This window comes from Tachypleus tridentatus, chromosome 1, assembly GCF_004210375.1.
Source record: "Tachypleus tridentatus isolate NWPU-2018 chromosome 1, ASM421037v1, whole genome shotgun sequence".
Taxonomy (NCBI): Eukaryota; Metazoa; Arthropoda; class Merostomata; order Xiphosura; family Limulidae; genus Tachypleus; species Tachypleus tridentatus.
The window spans coordinates 582000-601682 of NC_134825.1; the positions used below are offsets into that span (position 1 = coordinate 582000).

The 19683-nt window shown below is 29.1% G+C and overlaps 1 protein-coding gene across 1 annotated transcript in view; it reads left to right on the forward strand.

Moving 5' to 3' along the window:
* LOC143225235 (soluble guanylate cyclase 88E-like) overlaps positions 1-15782 on the forward strand; it is a 39641-nt gene extending 23859 nt beyond the window's left edge. Inside the window, exons 7-9 of the mRNA XM_076454711.1 lie at positions 4579-4688; positions 12443-12532; positions 15054-15782. Coding sequence (XP_076310826.1) covers positions 4579-4688; positions 12443-12532; positions 15054-15650 — 797 coding nt within the window. The 3' untranslated portion in view covers positions 15651-15782. The remainder of the gene's footprint in view (positions 1-4578; positions 4689-12442; positions 12533-15053) is intronic.
* The last annotated feature ends 3901 nt before the right edge of the window (positions 15783-19683 follow it).

Consider the following 19683-nt stretch of genomic DNA (forward strand, 5'->3'; position numbering starts at 1 on the left):
TGTTACAATACGTTCGTGATATTTGTTATCATTTTATAGTGTGTTTATAATATTATAGTTATCTTAAAATATGTTTGTTACCATTTCATAGTGGGTTTATAACATTTAAGATATGTTACAAGAAGTTTGTAATGTTCTTGTCATTTTATAGTCTGTTTATAATATTTTAGTTATCTTATAATAAGTTTGTAATGTTTGTTATCATTTTATAATGTGCTTATCATATTGTAATTATACTACAATAAATTTGTGATTGTTATCATATGGGTTTATAGCAATTAAGTTAGAGTACAGTGAGTTTGTAATTATTGTTATCATTTTATATTAGGTTATAACTTTTATGTTATGTTACAATAAGTTTGTAATGTTTTTATCATTTTATAGTGTCTTTATGATATTTTAGTTATGTGAGAATAAGTTTGTAATGTTTTTATCATTTTATAGTGTCTTTACGATATTTTAGTTGTGTTAGAATAAGTTTGTAATGTTTTTATCATTTTATAGTGTCTTTATGATATTTTAGTTATGTTAGAATAAGTTTGTAATGTTTTATCATTTTATAGTGTCTTTATGATATTTTAGTTATGTTAGAATAAGTTTGTAATGTTTTTATCATTTTATAGTGTCTTTATAATATTTTAGTTGTGTTAGAATAACTTTGTAATGTTTTTATCATTTTGTAGTGTCTTTATGATATTTTAGTTATGTTACAATAAGTTTATAATGTTTTTATCATTTTATAGTGTCTTTATGATATTTTAGTTATGTTAGAATAAGTTTGTAATGTTTTTATCATTTTATAGTGTCTTTATTATATTTTAGTTATGTTACAATAAGTTTGTAATGTTTTTATCATTTTATAGTGTCTTTATGATATTTTAGTTATGTTACAATAAGTTTGTAATGTTTTTATCATTTTATAGTGTCTTTATGATATTTTAGTTGTGTTAGAATAACTTTGTAATGTTTTTATCATTTTGTAGTGTCTTTATAATATTTTAGTTATGTTACAATAAGTTTGTAATGTTTTTATCATTTTGTAGTGTCTTTATAATATTTTAGTTATGTTAGAATAAGTTTGTAATGTTTTTATCATTTTATAGTGTCTTTATGATATTTTAGTTGTGTTAGAATAAGTTTGTAATGTTTTTATCATTTTATAGTGTCTTTATGATATTTTAGTTATGTTACAATAAGTTTGTAATGTTTTTATCATTTTATAATGTCTTTATGATATTTTAGTTGTGTTAGAATAAGTTTGTAATGTTTTTATCTTTTTATAGTGTCTTTATGATATATTAGTTATGTTACAATAAGTTTGTAATGTTTTTATCATTTTATAGTGTCTTTATGATATTTTAGTTATGTTACAATAAGTTTGTAATGTTTTATCATTTTATAGTGTCTTTATAATATTTTAGTTATGTTACAATAAGTTTGTAATGTTTTATCATTTTATAGTGTCTTTATAATATTTTAGTTATGTTAGAATAAGTTTGTAATGTTTTTATCGTTTTATAGTGTCTTTATCATATTTTAGTTATGTTACAATAAGTTTATAATGTTTTTATCATTTTATAGTGTCTTTATAATATTTTAGTTGTGTTACAATAAGTTTGTAATGTTTTTATCATTTTATAGTGTCTTTATAATATTTTAGTTATGTTAGAATAAGTTTGTAATGTTTTTATCATTTTGTAATGTCTTTATAATATTTTAGTTATGTTACAATAAGTTTGTAATGTTTTTATCATTTTATAATGTCTTTATGATATTTTAGTTATGTTAAAATAAGTTTGTAATGTTTTTATCATTTTATAGTGTCTTTATGATATTTTAGTTGTGTTAGAATAAGTTTGTAATGTTTTTATCATTTTATAATGTCTTTATGATATTTTAGTTATGTTACAATAAGTTTGTAATGTTTTTATCATTTTATAGTGTCTTTATGATATTTTAGTTGTGTTAGAAAAACTTCGTAATGTTTTTATCATTTTATAGTGTCTTTATAATATTTTAGTTATGTTACAATAAGTTTGTAATGTTTTTATCATTTTATAGTGTCTTTATGATATTTTAGTTATGTTACAATAAGTTTGTAATGTTTTTATCATTTTATAGTGTCTTTATGATATTTTAGTTATGTTAGAATAAGTTTGTAATGTTTTTATCATTTTATAGTGTCTTTATGATATTTTAGTTATGTTAGAATAAGTTTGTAATGTTTTTATCATTTTATAGTGTCTTTATGATATTTTAGTTATGTTACAATAAGTTTGTAATGTTTTTATCATTTTATAGTGTCTTTATGATATTTTAGTTGTGTTAGAATAACTTTGTAATGTTTTTATCATTTTGTAGTGTCTTTATAATATTTTAGTTATGTTACAATAAGTTTGTAATGTTTTTATCATTTTGTAGTGTCTTTATAATATTTTAGTTATGTTAGAATAAGTTTGTAATGTTTTTATCATTTTATAGTGTCTTTATGATATTTTAGTTGTGTTAGAATAACTTTGTAATGTTTTTATCATTTTATAGTGTCTTTATGATATTTTAGTTATGTTACAATAAGTTTTTAATGTTTTTATCATTTTATAGTGTCTTTATAATATTTTAGTTGTGTTAGAATAAGTTTGTAATGTTTTTTATCTTTTTATAGTGTCTTTATGATATTTTAGTTATGTTACAATAAGTTTGTAATGTTTTTATCATTTTATAGTGTCTTTATGATATTTTAGTTATGTTACAATAAGTTTGTAATGTTTTATCATTTTATAGTGTCTTTATAATATTTTAGTTATGTTACAATAAGTTTGTAATGTTTTATCATTTTATAGTGTCTTTATAATATTTTAGTTATGTTACAATAAGTTTGTAATGTTTTTATCATTTTATAATGTCTTTATAATATTTTATTTATGTTACAATAAGTTTGTAATGTTTTTATCATTTTATAGTGTCTTTATGATATTTTAGTTGTGTTAGAATAAGTTTGTAATGTTTTATTATCATTTTATAATGTCTTTATGATATTTTAGTTATGTTAGAATAAGTTTGTAATGTTTTTATCATTTTATAATGTCTTTATAATATTTTAGTTATGTTACAATAAGTTTGTAATGTTTTTATCATTTTATAATGTCTTTATGATATTTTAGTTATGTTAGAATAAGTTTGTAATGTTTTTATCATTTTATAATGTCTTTATAATATTTTAGTTATGTTACAATAAGTTTGTAATGTTTTTATCATTTTGTAATGTCTTTATGATATTTTAGTTATGTTAGAATAAGTTTGTAATGTTTTTATCATTTTATAGTGTCTTTATAATATTTTAGTTATGCTAGAATAAGTTTGTAATGTTTTTATCATTTTATAATGTCTTTATAATATATTAGTTATGTTACAATAAGTTTGTAATGTTTTTATCATTTTATAATGTCTTTATGATATTTTTGTTATGTTAGAATAAGTTTGTAATGTTTTTATCATTTTATAATGTCTTTATAATATTTTAGTTATGTTACAATAAGTTTGTAATGTTTTTATCATTTTGTAATGTCTTTATGATATTTTAGTTATGTTAGAATAAGTTTGTAATGTTTTTATCATTTTATAGTGTCTTTATAATATTTTAGTTATGCTAGAATAAGTTTGTAATGTTTTTATCATTTTATAATGTCTTTATAATATTTTAGTTATGTTACAATAAGTTTGTAATGTTTTATCATTTTATAGTGTCTTTATAATATTTTAGTTATGTTAGAATAAGTTTGTAATGTTTTTATCATTTTATAATGTCTTTATGATATTTTAGTTGTGTTACAATAAGTTTGTAATGTTTTTATCATTTTATATTGTCTTTATAATATTTTAGTTATGTTAGAATAAGTTTGTAATGTTTTTATCATTTTATAATGTCTTTATAATATTTTAGTTATGTTACAATAAGTTTGTAATGTTTTTATCATTTTATAGTGTCTTTATAATATTTTAGTTATGTTACAATAAGTTTGTAATGTTTTTATCATTTTATAATGTCTTTATGATATTTTAGTTGTTTTAGAATAAGTTTGTAATGTTTTTATCATTTAATAGTGTCTTTATGATACTTTAGTTATGTTACAATAAGTTTGTAATGTTTTTCTCATTTTATAATGTCTTTATGATATTTTAGTTGTTTTAGAATAAGTTTGTAATGTTTTTATCATTTTATAGTGTCTTTATGATACTTTAGTTATGTTACAATAAGTTTGTAATGTTTTTATCATTTTATAGTGTCTTTATGATATTTTAGTTATGTTACAATAAGTTTTTAATGTTTTTATCATTTTATAGTGTCTTTATGATATTTTAGTTATGTTACAATAAGTTTGTAATGTTTTTATCATTTTATAGTGTCTTTATAATATTTTAGTTATGTTAGAATAAGTTTGTAATGTTTTTATCATTTTATAATGTCTTTATGATATTTTAGTTATGTTACAATAAGTTTGTAATGTTTTTATCATTTTATAGTGTCTTTATGATATGTGACACCCGTATTTTAAGCCTCTGGTTACTTTGTGTTCATAGGTGTACATTCTGGAGCAGTGGTGGCAGGAGTTGTAGGTTTGAAAATGCCAAGATACTGTTTGTTTGGTGACACTGTGAACACAGCATCTCGAATGGAAAGCACGAGTGAGGTATATGCGTTTATTTTGTATTTAAAACTACCTCAGAAAAAGCATTTTTCTACATATTGTGTATTGACGTTAAGCCAGTTGTATGTATTGGAGTATTAATAAGTTGCCGTCTCCAAAGTTAATAACTAAATCAACCTGAAGTAACAAACTATTATTTATTGTCACCTGATATTAGCTCTATGTCTAGTATCTAAATATGTCAACATTAAAACCACCTTAAACTAGTACATATGATGTCTTTTGTATTAAATTGAAAATTTAATAGCCAAACCAACTGTAAAAATAATTGTATCTGTGTTTCCATAGACAAGACATATTAGATCAAACATTCATCGAAAGAAACTGATTATTATTCTACACAGTGAGCAGAGATGTTCTAGTTAATCTCAACAGAAATATATTAATAACCAAATTCTACATAACGAACAAAGGTGTTCTAGTTAATCTCAACAGAAATATATTAATAACCAAATTCTACATAACGAACAAAGGTGTTCTAGTTATTCTAAACAGAAATATATTAATAACCAAATTCTACATAACGAACAAAGGTGTTCTAGTTAATCTAAACAGAAATATATTAATAACCAAATTCTACATAACGAACAAAGGTGTTCTAGTTAATCTAAACAGAAATATATTAATAACCAAATTCTACATAACGAACAAAGGTGTTCTAGTTAATCTAAACAGAAATATATTAATAACCAAATTCTACATAACGAACAAAGGTGTTCTAGTTAATCTAAACAGAAATATATTAATAACCAAATTCTACATAACAAACAAAGGTGTTCTAGTTAATCTAAACAGAAATATATTAATAACCAAATTCTACATAACGAACAAAGGTGTTCTAATAAGGCTCAAAACTAGTAAAATTTTCTTCTATAGTGGGTACAGATGTTCTAATTACTGTCATCAGAAATAAACTTATAATCTAGTTTTATATATAGTGAGCAAAGAAGTTGTAAGTAGTTTCAATGTAAATAAACTAATCATCTTATTCTATATAATGAACATATATGTTCTAAGTAGTCTCAATGGAAAGAAACTAACTATATTATTTTATACAGAATGAGTTGAGATGTTATAATGTTTTTTCAGAGGAAGAAAAATAATAAATTATTCTACAGAATCTCGAGAACTGCTCTAAATATTCTCAATGGAAAAATCTAATCTTATTCTCGACAGTGGAACTGATTCTTATTCTATACAATGAGCAGAGATGTTTTAATGTTTTTTTAGGGAAAAAAAGATAAATTGTTGTATATAGTGCAGAGAGTTATTCTCAAAGGAAATAAAATGATAATATTATTGTGACTAGTGAGTAGAGTAGATGTAATTATTTTCGATACAACGAAACTGATAATCCCGAGTGAACAGAGGTTTTCTAATTATATTCAAAAAAACAACTACAAATACGTTATGTTACAATAAGTTTGTTACCATTTGTTAACGATTAATATTATATGTGCTATATTGAGTCTCAACAAAAATAAATTACTAAGCGTATTCTGTATAAGAAACAAATATGGTTGAATTAGTTTGAACAAAACATATTAATAATATTGTTTCATACTGACTGTGGATATTCTAATTAGTCTTAACATCACGAGTTGATAACATCATTCTATTTAGTATATAGAGCTGTTATAATTATGTAGAGCAAAAACACACTCATAATTTTATTCTATATAGTGAGAAAAGACAGGCCTTTAGTCTGACATCTATATAGTGACTAAACCTGGTTTATGTAATGTGTTTTGAAACAGGTCTTCTATCTCAAACTGTGTAGTGACTAGAGCTAGTTTATATAACGTGTTTTGAAACATGTTTTTATCTCACTCTGTGTCGTGACTAGAGCTGGTTTATGTAATGTTTTGTGAAGCAGGTCTTCTATCTCACTCTGTGTAGTGACTAGAGTTGGTTTATGTAATGTTTTTCGAAACACGTCTTCTATTTTACTCTGTTTAGTGACTAAATCTCGTTTTGTAATGTGTTATGAAACAGTTTTTTTATCTCACTGTATTTAATGAATGAAGCTAGTGTATGCAATGTGTTATAAAATTGGTCTTTTAAATAACTCTGTGTAGTGACTAAAAGTGATTTAGTCATTTTTTAGTGATTTAATTTGTCATTAAACAGGTCTTTAGTTTCACCCTATGTAGAGATTTAATGTGGTTTACATAATGTGTTCAGAATTAGATATTCTATTTCGCTCTATGTCGTTACTAGAGCTGGATTATATCATGTTTTTTTGAAACATATCTCTTCTGTCTCACTCTGTTTAGTGACTAAATCTCTTTTATATAATGTGTTTTACAGGTTTTCTATTACATTCTATGCAGCGACTAAAGCAGGTTTATATAATGTGTTATAAAACAGGTCATCTGTCTTACTTAATGTAGTCGATAAAGCTTGCTTATGTAATATGCTATGAAACAGGCCTTCTGTCTTACACTATATAGTGACTGGAGGTACTTTATGTGATGTGTTAAGAAACAAATATTCTGTCTCACTCAATGTTGTGACTAAAGCTGTTTTATGTAATCTGATATGAAATAGGTCTTCTGTCTCACACTACGTAGAAAGTAAAGCTGGTTTATGTAATGTGTTTTGGAAAAGAACTTCTTTCTCACGCTATTTAGTGACTAGAGCTGGTTTATGTAATGTGTTTTGGAAAAGAACTTCTTTCTCACGCTATTTAGTGACTAGAGTTGTTTATGTAATGTGTTAAGAAATAGGTCTGCTACCTTACTGTGTAGTGACTTAAGCAGTTTTACGTAATGTGTTATGAAACAGGTGTTTTATTCCACTCTATGTAGTGACTAGAGTTGGTTTGTGTTATGTGTTATGAAATAGATCTTTTATCTCACTTTGTGTAGTGTATAAAGCTAGTCTATACAATGTGTTATGAACCAGGTCTTCTATATAACTCTGTGTAGTGACTAGAGCTGATTTTTGTAATGTGTTATTAAACAGGTCTTTACTCTTATTCTCTGTAGTTATTTAAGATGATTTACATAATGTGTTCAGAATTAGGTCTTCTATTTCGCTCTATGTCGTGACTAGAGCTGGTTCATGTAATGTGTTTGAAAAGAGGTTTTCTATCTCATTTTGTGTTGTAACTAAAGCTGTTTTATGTAATGTGTTATGAAAGAGATCTTCTGTCTCACTAAGTCTAGTGACTAAAGGAGTTTTATGTAATATATTATGAAACAGGTCTTCTGTCTCACTCTATGTAATGACCAGAGCTGGTTTGTGTAATATGTTATGTAACAAGTTTCTTCCTCACTTTATGTAGTGCTTAAAGCTGGTTTATGTAACATGTTATGGAATAGGTCTTCTGTCTCACTCAATATACTGACTAGAGCTGGTTTATATAATGAGTATGAAACAGGCCTTCAGTCTCACTCTATGTACAGACTAAAATATATTTGTGTAATGTGTTATGAAACAGTCCTGCAGTCTCACTCTCTTTAGTGACTGGAGCTGGTTTATGTAATGTGTTATGGAACAGGTCTTCTATCTTACTTTATGTAGTGACTAGAGCTGGTTTATACAATGTATTTTAAAACACATCTTCTATCTCACTCTGTTTAGTCACTAAATGTCGTTTATGTAATGTGTTTTAAAACAGGTCTTCTTTCTTAATTTATAGAGTGACTAAAGCTGGTTTATGTAATGTGTCATAAAACGGGTCTTCTATCTCACTCTGTGTTTTGACTAAAGCTGTTTTATGCAATGTGTTATGATACAGGTCTTGTGTCTCACTCTATGTTGTAACTAGAGCTGGTTTATGAAATTCGTTTTGGATCAGGCCCTCTGTTTCTCACTGTGTTTTGACCATAGCTTCTTTATGTAAGGTGTTATGAAATAGATCTTCTGTTTCACTTTATGAAGTGACTAAAGCTGGTTCATGTAATGTGTTATGAAACAGGTTTTTTATCTTACTCTATATAGTGAATAAAGCTGGGTTATGCAATATGTTATAAAACAGTTCTTCTATCTTACTCTGTGTATTGATTAGGGCTACTTTATGTAATGTGTTATAAAACAGATCTTCTATGTCACTTTATGTAGTGACTATAGCTGGTTTATATAATGTGTTATAAAATATGTCTTCTATTTCACTCTATCTAGTGACTAGAGGTGAATTATGTAATGTGTTTTGAAACGTGTATTCTGTCTCACTCTATGTAGTGACAATAGCTGTTTTATGTGATGTGTTTTGTACCAAGTCTTCTATCTCATTCTGTATAGTCACTAAAGCTGGTTTATGTGATGTGTTTTGTACCAAGTCTTCTATCTCATTCTATATAGTTACTAAAGCTGGTTTATGTCATGTGTTGTGTAACAGGTCTTCTATCTCATTCTATATAGTTACTAAAGCTGGTTTATGTGATGTGTTTTGTACCAAGTCTTCTATCTCATTCTATATAGTTACTAAAGCTGGTTTATGTGATGTGTTTTGTACCAAGTCTTCTATCTCATTCTATATAGTTACTAAAGCTGGTTTATGTGATGTGTTTTGTACCAAGTCTTCAATCTCATTCTATATAGTTACTAAAGCTGGTTTATGTGATGTGTTTTGTACCAAATCTTCTATCTCATTCTATATAGTTACTAAAGCTGGTTTATGTCATGTGTTTTGTACCAAATCTTCTATCTCATTCTATATAGTTACTAAAGCTGGTTTATGTCATGTGTTTTGTACCAAATCTTCTATCTCATTCTATATAGTTACTAAAGCTGGTTTATGTCATGTGTTTTGTACCAAATCTTCTATCTCATTCTATATAGTTACTAAAGCTGGTTTATGTCATGTGTTTTGTACCAAATCTTCTATCTCATTCTATATGTAGTGGATAGAACTGGTTTATGTAATGTGTATGAAACAGGCCTTTACTCTCACTTTGTGTAGTGACTAAAGCTGGTTTTTGTAATTTGTTGTGAAACAGGTCTTCTATCTTACTCTATGTAGTTACTAAAGCTGGTTTATGTGATGTGTTTTGTACCAAGTCTTCTATCTCATTCTATATAGTTACTAAAGCTGGTTTATGTGATGTGTTTTGTACCAAGTCTTCAATCTCATTCTATATAGTTACTAAAGCTGGTTTATGTGATGTGTTTTGTACCAAGCCTTCTATCTCATTCTATATAGTTACTAAAGCTGTTTTATGTGATGTGTTTTGTACCAAGTCTTCTATCTCACTTTGTGTAGTGACTAAAGCTGGTTTTTGTAATTTGTTGTGAAACAGGTTTTCTATCTTACTCTATGTAGTGACTAGAGCTGGTTTATGTAATGTGTTTTAAAACACGCCTTCTTTCTCACTCTGTTTAGTGACTAGAGCTCGTTAATGTAATATTTTTTAAAAGAGTTTTTCTTTCTCACTCTGTGTTGTAACTATAGCTGGTTTATGTAATGTGCTATGAAACAGATCTTCTGTCTTATTCAGTGTAGTTACTGATGCTGTTTTATGTAACCTCTAAGAAATATGTCTTCTATTCCACTTTATGTAGTGACTGAAGCTTGTTTATTTTATGTGTTATGTAACAGGTATGCTATATCATTATATGTAGTGACTAGAGGTGTCTTATGTAATGTGTTATGAAACAGGACTTCAATCTCAGTCTATGGAGTCAGTATATGTGGTTTATTCGTGTGATACGAAACAGACTTACTGTAAATAGTGTATAGTGGCATTTTAAAATATCGACTGTCACTCTTAATGTATATAATGGCGATTCAGGTATGATTAGATTTATGGGCTTACGGTGTTTGTTATTTCAATTTTTATATTAAAGTAAATGTAAATATCATGAGATATCTTCTATTTTCAGTAAATCTATGATGATAATAAAAATAATATAAATATGCTATTACTGGTATTTGGAAATTCTAAGGCATTTTACTTGAAAAATAAGAGTCGGAGGAAAATCCGAAAAGTGTGGAATTTCTGTTAATTTTCATTAACGGTTATTGTGAAACCTAACTGGTTAAGTTTGTCACGGGTTTCTACTTCCATCATTAACGGTTATTGTGAAACCTAACTGGTTAAGTTTGTCACGGGTTTCTACTTCCATCATTAACGGTTATTGTGAAACCTAACTGGTTAAGTTTGTCACGGGTTTCTACATCCATCATAAACTCTGTATCGTATTCAGGTCGTCACTGCAAACCAATATCTTGTTTAATACTGAAAACATTTTATCTCCAGTTCAAATGTCACATATAAATATACTCGTGGTAGTTCAAACCATCTACGTAGCTAAGTCTTCTCACCATTTGCAAATGCAATGTCTTGGAAAATATGAGATTCTAATAGAAATGAAGTTAAACCTCAAACTGCACTTAACTCTCCTATATATATAATTAAAATGAAACATGACTCATTTCTTAGAACACTTTTCAATTCTCTGATGTGCATGTAATTATCGCCAACTTTTGATAAGAGAAAGTCTTCAATTTGTGAATAAAAATTGGAACCTTTGGAGTGATTTCACATCTTTTCTACTTTTTCTGTTGCAATAGCTCCCTCTCTTGTCGTGTTTAATTATATATATATTTTGTTATTTCTGACACTGTTCGTTGTATTCTTATATTAGTATTTATAACGAACATTGTTCAGTATGATAAAGTTGCTGAACATTGAATGAGTAATTCTGAAACATTTATCAAAGAATCTGTACAAATGCTGTTGTTTATCTAGTATTTATTATCAGACTTCGTTTGTTATCAAATGAAAAAGTATCTTTGAACTTCTCTATATTTTTAATGTCTATAATCAGCAGAGAAGTTTTGAATAGTATTTATCTCAAGAAATGGTACTATTTAAATGTGATATATTCTTATGTGTTTATTTATACTACTAAATATTGAAATGTACGAAACTTCAACATTCATTATTGTTACAATTTTGTTATTGGTTCATTAATGAATATAATTTAAGGAAAATAATTTTATAATTGCGCTTCAGTAACAACGAGTTGTTTTTGTATTTCAGTAACAAGGAGTTTTTAACTGTGTTTCAGTAACAACGAGTTCTTAATTTTCTCTCGGTAACAAGGAGTTCTTAACTGTGTTTCAGTAACAACAAGTTATTAACTGTGTTTCAGTAACAAGGAGTTCTTAACTGTGTTTCAGTAACAAGGAGTTCTTAACTGTGTTTCAGTAACAACAAGTTCTTAACTGTGTTTCAGTAACAACTAGTTATTAATTGTGTCTCGGTAACAAGGAGTTCTTAACTGTGTTTCAGTAACAACACGTTATTAACTGTGTTTCAGTAACAACAAGTTATTAACTGTGTTTCAGTAACAAGGAGTTCTTAACTGTGTTTCAGTAACAACAAGTTATTAATTGTGTTTCAGTTACAACAAGTTATTAACTGTGTTTCAGTAACAACTAGTTATTAATTGTGTCTTAGTAACAAGGAGTTCTTAACTGTGTTTCAGTAACAACACGTTATTAACTGTGTTTCAGTAACAACAAGTTATTAATTGTATCTCGGTAACAACGAGTTGTTAATTATGTCTCAGTAACAAGAAGTTGTTAATTGTGTCTTAGTAACAAGGAGTCGTTGTGTATCAGTAACGAGTTCTAATTGTGTCTCAGTAATAAGGATTTGTTAACCTATTTCAGTAACAAAGAGTCGTTAACTGTGTCTCAGTAACAACGAGTTCTTAATTGTGTCTTACTGCAAATAAGTTTGAATTCGTGTCCCAGTAACAATGATTTGGTTTTTCTATAGGCTCTGAAGATACATATTAGTGAGGTAACAAAAAATCAGCTTATTAATAATGACTGGGAGATCTCAGAACGAGGAACTATTCCTGTAAAGGTACGTACTTAAGTTCTTTTCCTTGGATAATGAACAGAACAGTTACCCTATTTAAGAGTGTTTGTTTTTGTTTTCTTTTTATGCTTAAACCAACCTACAGACAGCAGTACGACTGAAGGTTTCAGTATGCTGTACTGATAGTCCAAACAACACCAATTTACTGAACGACTGAAGGTTTCAGTATGCTGTACTGATAGTCCAAACAACACCAATTTACTGTACGACTGACGGTTTCAGTGTGCTGTACTGATAGTCCAAACAGCACCAATTTACTGAACGACTGAAGGTTTCAGTATGCTGTACTGATAGTCCAAACAACACCAATTTACTGTACGACTGAAGGTTTAAGTATGCTGTACTCATAGTCCAAACAACACCAATTTACTGAACGACTGAAGGTTTCAGTAAGCTGTACTGATAGTCTAAACAACACCAATTTACTGTACGACTGAAGGTTTCAGTATGCTGTACTCATAGTCCAAACAACACCAATTTACTGAACGACTGAAGGTTTCAGTAAGCTGTACTGATAGTCCAAACAACACCAATTTACTGTACGACTGAAGGTTTAAGTATGCTGTACTCATAGTCCAAACAACACCAATTTACTGAACGACTGAAGGTTTCAGTAAGCTGTACTGATAGTCTAAACAACACCAATTTACTGTACGACTGAAGGTTTCAGTATGCTGTAGTGATAGTCCAAACAACACCAATTTACTGTACGACTGAAGGTTAAAGTATGCTATACTCATAGTCCAAACAACACCAATTTACTGAACGACTGAAGATTTCAGTATGCTGTACTGATAGTCCAAACAACACCAATTTACTGTACGACTGAAGGTTTCAGTATGCTGTACTGATAGTCCAAACAACACCAATTTACTGTACGACTGAAGGTTTCAGTGTGCTGTACTGATAGTCCAAACAACACCAATTTACTGTACAACTGAAGGTTTCAGTATGCTGTACTGATAGTCCAAACAACCACAAAGACCAAGACACTATACAAGGTAGAGTCACCATTACTAGATCAAGAAGGCAAGGGCAGAGAGCTCAATGTAAGGCATCATTACTGTAGAAAGAAGACAAAGGCGGAGAGCTCAATGTAGGGCATCATTACTGTAGAAAGAAGACAAAGGCAGAGAGCTCAATGTCAGGCATCATTACTGTAAAAAGAAGACAAAGGCGGAGAGCTCAATGTAAGGCATCATTACTATAAAAAGAAGACAAAGGCGGAGAGCTCAATGTAAGGCATCATTACTGTAGAAAGAAGACAAAGGCAGAGAGCTCAATGTAAGGCATCATTACTGTAGAAAGAAGACAAAGACAGAGTGTCCAAAATAAGATCCTAATAACTTTATTGAGAAGACAAGGGCAAAGTGGCTGAAGTTAGGTCAACTTTTTTATAACAAGACGACAAATAGAAAGAAGCCGAAGTAAAGTTATAATTATAATTTATAGAAGAAACCTTTGTTAAGGGTTTTCAGTGGAAATGGTAGATTACTGTTCTGTGTGTTCATTATTAACCTGTCTTTCGTAAATACCATCTAGTAAAGGTAATATATACTGATAAGGAGTGCCTTCATGTTAACGTATTAGTTCATGTCACCACATTCAGTCATACTCTGCAGTATGAGAGTGGCGAGTTTTAGCTCCAGTCCTACCAAATATGCTCACACTTCCAGTTGTGAGACGATATATTGTGACAGTCGTTTCTACTAGTCGTTGGTGAAAGAGTAACCTACGAGTTGGCTGTGGATTGTGGGATGACTACCTGCCTTCCTTCTAATCTTACACTACTAAATGAGGGACGACTTGCGCAGATTGCCTTATTGTAGCTTTGCGCGCAATTAAATAAAACCAGTCATACTCTATCTAATGATTATTTATCGTAACAACAGGTCTGCAGCGTAGCTTTCACCACATAAGACTTTCTTGTGAAGCTGTCAGATTCAGAGTACATCACTTCCTTCTGCTTACATTTAGCTTACGAGGACTGCACCTTCCAGCGTCTGTTTATGAAACCCAAATACACAGAAATCGACGAGTGAGAATCGCGTTCAGTCACTCTACTCCAATCTCTTTTGACTGCTTTCTCCTAATGACGTCGTACTCTATTACACTTTGATTACCAACGACTATTCGGTCTAGATTCTGAATGGCCCTTATATCCCAAGATGATTCTCATTTATTTCTATTTGAATGTCATAAAGCACACAGGATATTCACTTTTTGAAATTCTAAATCCCCTGTATGATCAAATATTTATTATCTTAGTGTATGAATAGTTTGTTGCTTAATGGTCTTCCAAAACTGGCAAAACTACCAAAGACGAGCAATGTTAAAATGTAGTTTAAAATTTTCCTTTTCACCACGACTTAATACTGACTGTACTTGTTATTTAAGATGATTATTTGCATATTTCAGATCGTATTAATATAATGTACATTGTTTTTTATTTATATTCCATTTAACATAATATTTTTGGGAATATTTTTATTTATATCTAAAATAGGGCAAAGGAGAAATGAAGACCTACTGGTTACACAAAAGGAAGGGTGGAAGACGTCCAGTGACAACTCAACCAAAGGTTTCATATGCACCACCCAGTGAAGACACTCGTTCCTTGTATACTCCTATCACATTCGAGGAAGTTGCCAGACGGTCGCCTTCACCAGCTTTAGCATCTCAACCAGTAAGTACACCTGTGATCGAGATTACTGAAGCAATTCCTGATACAACAATCAAACCTGCTAGCGGACAAACGGTTGCGCCCTCTACAACAGGGCCAGTGTTACTGTCTGTTTCAACCAGTTCTCATTCCTCTCCTGCCATCCAGCACTGTCAACGATGTAAAAAAGTGCGATTTCCCAAACAAGCCTGGACTAATGAACCAATTTATCCAGGATGGATGAAGCAACATCAATTCCACCATCACCATATGTATGGTGGGCAATTCCCTTACTCGCCTTACTTTCCAATGTACTACAAAAGCCAGATGAAAAACTATAGTGGAGGACAACTTCCTATGTTGGCTTATGGGGAAGACCATAATTGTTGTTGGAACATGTCTGAGAGATCTACCAGAAGCAATGCTTGTTCCATTCTTTAATACAGTTAGTAAATAATAGCATGAAAGCTACAGAACTAATTACAGAGACCATTGATTACACCTTTAACATAATAAGTACATAGACAAGCACGTCACCATTCAACGTTTATTGGAGCCTGACTGAACCCCTTTACACACATTTATGTCGTCAGTCAGTGTTTATTGTGTACAGTTTATACTGACTATTCACTATGTATTTTTTCTTGTTTTTCAGTTTTATGCTCACTATTCACTGTGTATTTTTTTAGTTATACTGTTTTACACTCACTATGTATTTTTCCTAATCATACTGTTTTACAGTCACTGTATTTTTCCTAATCATACTGTTTTACAGCCACTGTATTTTTCCTAATCATACTGTTTTACTGTCACTGTATTTTTCGTAATTATACTGTTTTACAGTCACTGTATTTTTTCTAATTATACTGTTTTACAGTCACTGTATTTTTTCTAGGTATACTGTTTTACAGTCACTGTATTTTTTCTAATTATACTGTTTTACAGTCACTGTATTTTTTCTAATTATACTGTTTTACAGTCACTGTATTTTTTCTAGGTATACTGTTTTACAGTCACTGTATTTTTCGTAATTATACTGTTTTACAGTCACTGTATTTTTTCTAATTATACTGTTTTACAGTCACTGTATTTTTTCTAGGTATACTGTTTTACAGTCACTGTATTTTTTCTAATTATACTGTTTTACAGTCACTGTATTTTTTCTAATTATACTGTTTTACAGTCACTGTATTTTTTCTAGGTATACTGTTTTACAGTCACTGTATTTTTTCTAGGTATACTGTTTTACACTCACTATGTATTTTTTCTAGTTATACTGTTTTACAGTCACTGTATTTTTCCTAATCATACTGTTTTACAGCCACTGTATTTTTCCTAATCATACTGTTTTACAGTCACTGTATTTTTCGTAATTATACTGTTTTACAGTCACTGTATTTTTTCTAATTATACTGTTTTACAGTCACTGTATTTTTTCTAGGTATACTGTTTTACAGTCACTGTATTTTTTCTAATTATACTGTTTCACAGTCACTGTATTTTTTCTAGGTATACTGTTTTACAGTCACTGTATTTTTTCTAATTATACTGTTTTACAGTCACTGTATTTTTTCTAGGTATACTGTTTTACAGTCACTGTATTTTTTCTAGGTATACTGTTTTACGCTCACTATTTATTGTATATTGTTTCTAGTTATATAGTTTTACGCTCACCACTCACTCTGCATTTTTTCTAGTTATACTGTTTTACGCTAAGTATTCACTCTGTATTTTTATTTTATGAACAAAGAATTAGCAGAAGAGATCACCAAAAATTTGAAAGATGTTATAAAAACATATAACAGAGTTTATCATTTGGTATATGTCTGGCTAGTTGTTATGGCATTCACGTAAGAAATATCACTAATTAAAATGAAAAAAAAAAATCCCTATCTTTGTTGTTCTTTCTTCACACCACTACATTTTAGATGAACTTAATAAATCAATTGTTTGTTTGTATATGGATCGCTTTTAACAGGATTACTTTTATATTTCCAATTATTGTATGAATTATACAGACAACAGATGTCGATTTCAGATTTACGTCTTTCCCTTCTCTCTCAGGACAAAAGAAAACTCGACGTTTCTGGACGCTACACTGCAACGCGGCTGCGTATAAGGTAAACCGCCACCTACCGACAAAAGATTCTGTAAAGTGTAACATCTCAGATATTCTTGCATGCTGTGTTTAGTGTTTCGTGCACTGTTATGTACTTAGATATCTTGTTGAAATATGACAGCACACAACCAAGTATGATGGATAATGAAATTAAATCGTATAGAGACACATATATAAAACTACATTAATATTCTAAACTGTTAAATCTTTAGCACCATGCATCATTCACCTTCTTTATAAGTCCAAGAGATACTTGGATATGGGATTTTATTTGGATTCGCATATATCAACCTCATTTGGTTGTTAAATGAAAACAGAAGTATTTCACACAATGTCTTAGCTTTATTAACTGTAGTATCTCAGTGTATAAAACTGATAATAAATTAAGTTACTAGAAGATGACGTCACTATGTTACTTAGTCTCTGTTTGACACGTTTCCTAATTACATCAGCTTAGTTAACAAGGTCCACATAAACTTTATGGTTTTTCTTAGTCTCTGTTTGATACATTTCTTAATTACATCAGCTTAGTTAACAAGGTCCACACAAACTTTATGGTTTTCCTTAGTCTCTGTTTCATACATTTCTTAATTACATCAGTTTAGTTAACAAGGTCCACACAAACTTTATGGTTTTCCTTAGTCTCTGTTTGATACATTTCTTAATTACATCAGCTTAGTTAACAAGGTCCACACAAACTTTATGGTTTTCCTTAGTCTCTGTTTGATACATTTCTTAATTACGTTAGTTTAGTTCACAGGGTCCACACAAACTTTATGGTTTTCCTTAGTCTGTTTATTCATATTAGGAATCAAACATATAAAGGGTTCCAAAGATTTTTGTTACAGAAACAACAATAGCCTATGGAAGGTGGAATCAAGTAACAACCAATATAAAATTATTGTAACAAAATTACATTTTAACAATGAATTGTGCACTCAGTAACTCTGACACAAAATATTCATAAAGGTGTTTTAGGATCGGGGATTTAAAGCTTCCGGGATGAGTACATTGCAAATAAAGGAATAATGATCAGCTTGAGGGACCAGGACCATTCGGAGAGAGAACCACAAACAGTCATACCACAGTTCTAGTAAGCGGCGTGCGGCATATTATAACAGGTTAGAAACCAAGACAGCAAATGGTAGTGAGAAAAACCATCTACTTGTCTCTGATAACAGTACGGAACATAACCAAGAAAGACGTTCTTTGGAAAAACCAACTCAAGTTATGTAAGAAGTTGTTTCCATGAAACACATCGTCGATTACCTGAACCATCTGGAGAATAAAACGGTTATTCATGCTATTGCACATGAACAACCTCAGTTCAACTCACCAGAGGCAGGATATATAGCATTGAAGATTTGTAACAGATGACTTATCACAAGTAAGTTATCTTTCAAAAGTATTTTAGTTTATCTCTGTTTAAAGGACAACCTGTTGATATGGTTTTGATACTCATCCGGGGATTTTAATATAAAAAATAAGTTTATAGAAAGATTGTCTCCGAGAATAAAAATCTTCCAACACATTGTTCATGATAAATCCGTTTTACCTGCTAATCCATGAACTTCGATTAACAGAACTAATATTCTCGAAACGATTCATTGTTGATTTCTTATTGTAGAGACAATAGATTACAATAATACTTCAAACACAGGACCTTGTATGAAACATGTTCAAAACAGATATATATAATAGGTTTGTGGATAATTTACACTGAAATACATTGTTTAAAATTTATATATAGGACGCAACTTCACTTAAAATTAACACATTAAATTAGCTAAGAATTGTTGAAACGAACTCAGAACGTAAAGGAATATAAAACTAATTATGATAAACTAACAACATGAAAGAAAATGAAACAGTTATGATGAACTAAGAACATAAAGAAATGCGAAACAGTTACGGCAAACCAAGAATATAAAGGAATATAAAACTAGTTCCGATAAACTAAGAATATAAAGGAATACAAAACAGAAATGGTAAACCAAGAATATAAAGGAATATACAACTAGTTACGGTAGACTAGGAACAAAGAGAAATATAAAACAAGTTATGACAAACTAAGAACATAGGGGAATATTAAAATTGGTTATGACAAATTAAGAGCATAAAAGAATATGAAAGAGTTATGATAAATTAGGAACACAAAGGAATGTATACATGTAAATACGGCTCGTTTGGGGTTGAGATTTTTATTTTTTTTTTTGCGTAGAGGAGTGAACAACGTTTCGACCTTTTTCGGTCATCATCAGGTTCACAAAGAAAGAGATAAACTAAGAATGCAAATGAATATAAAACTAGTTAGGATAAATTAAGAATAAAAAGAATACAAAACCAGTTATGGTA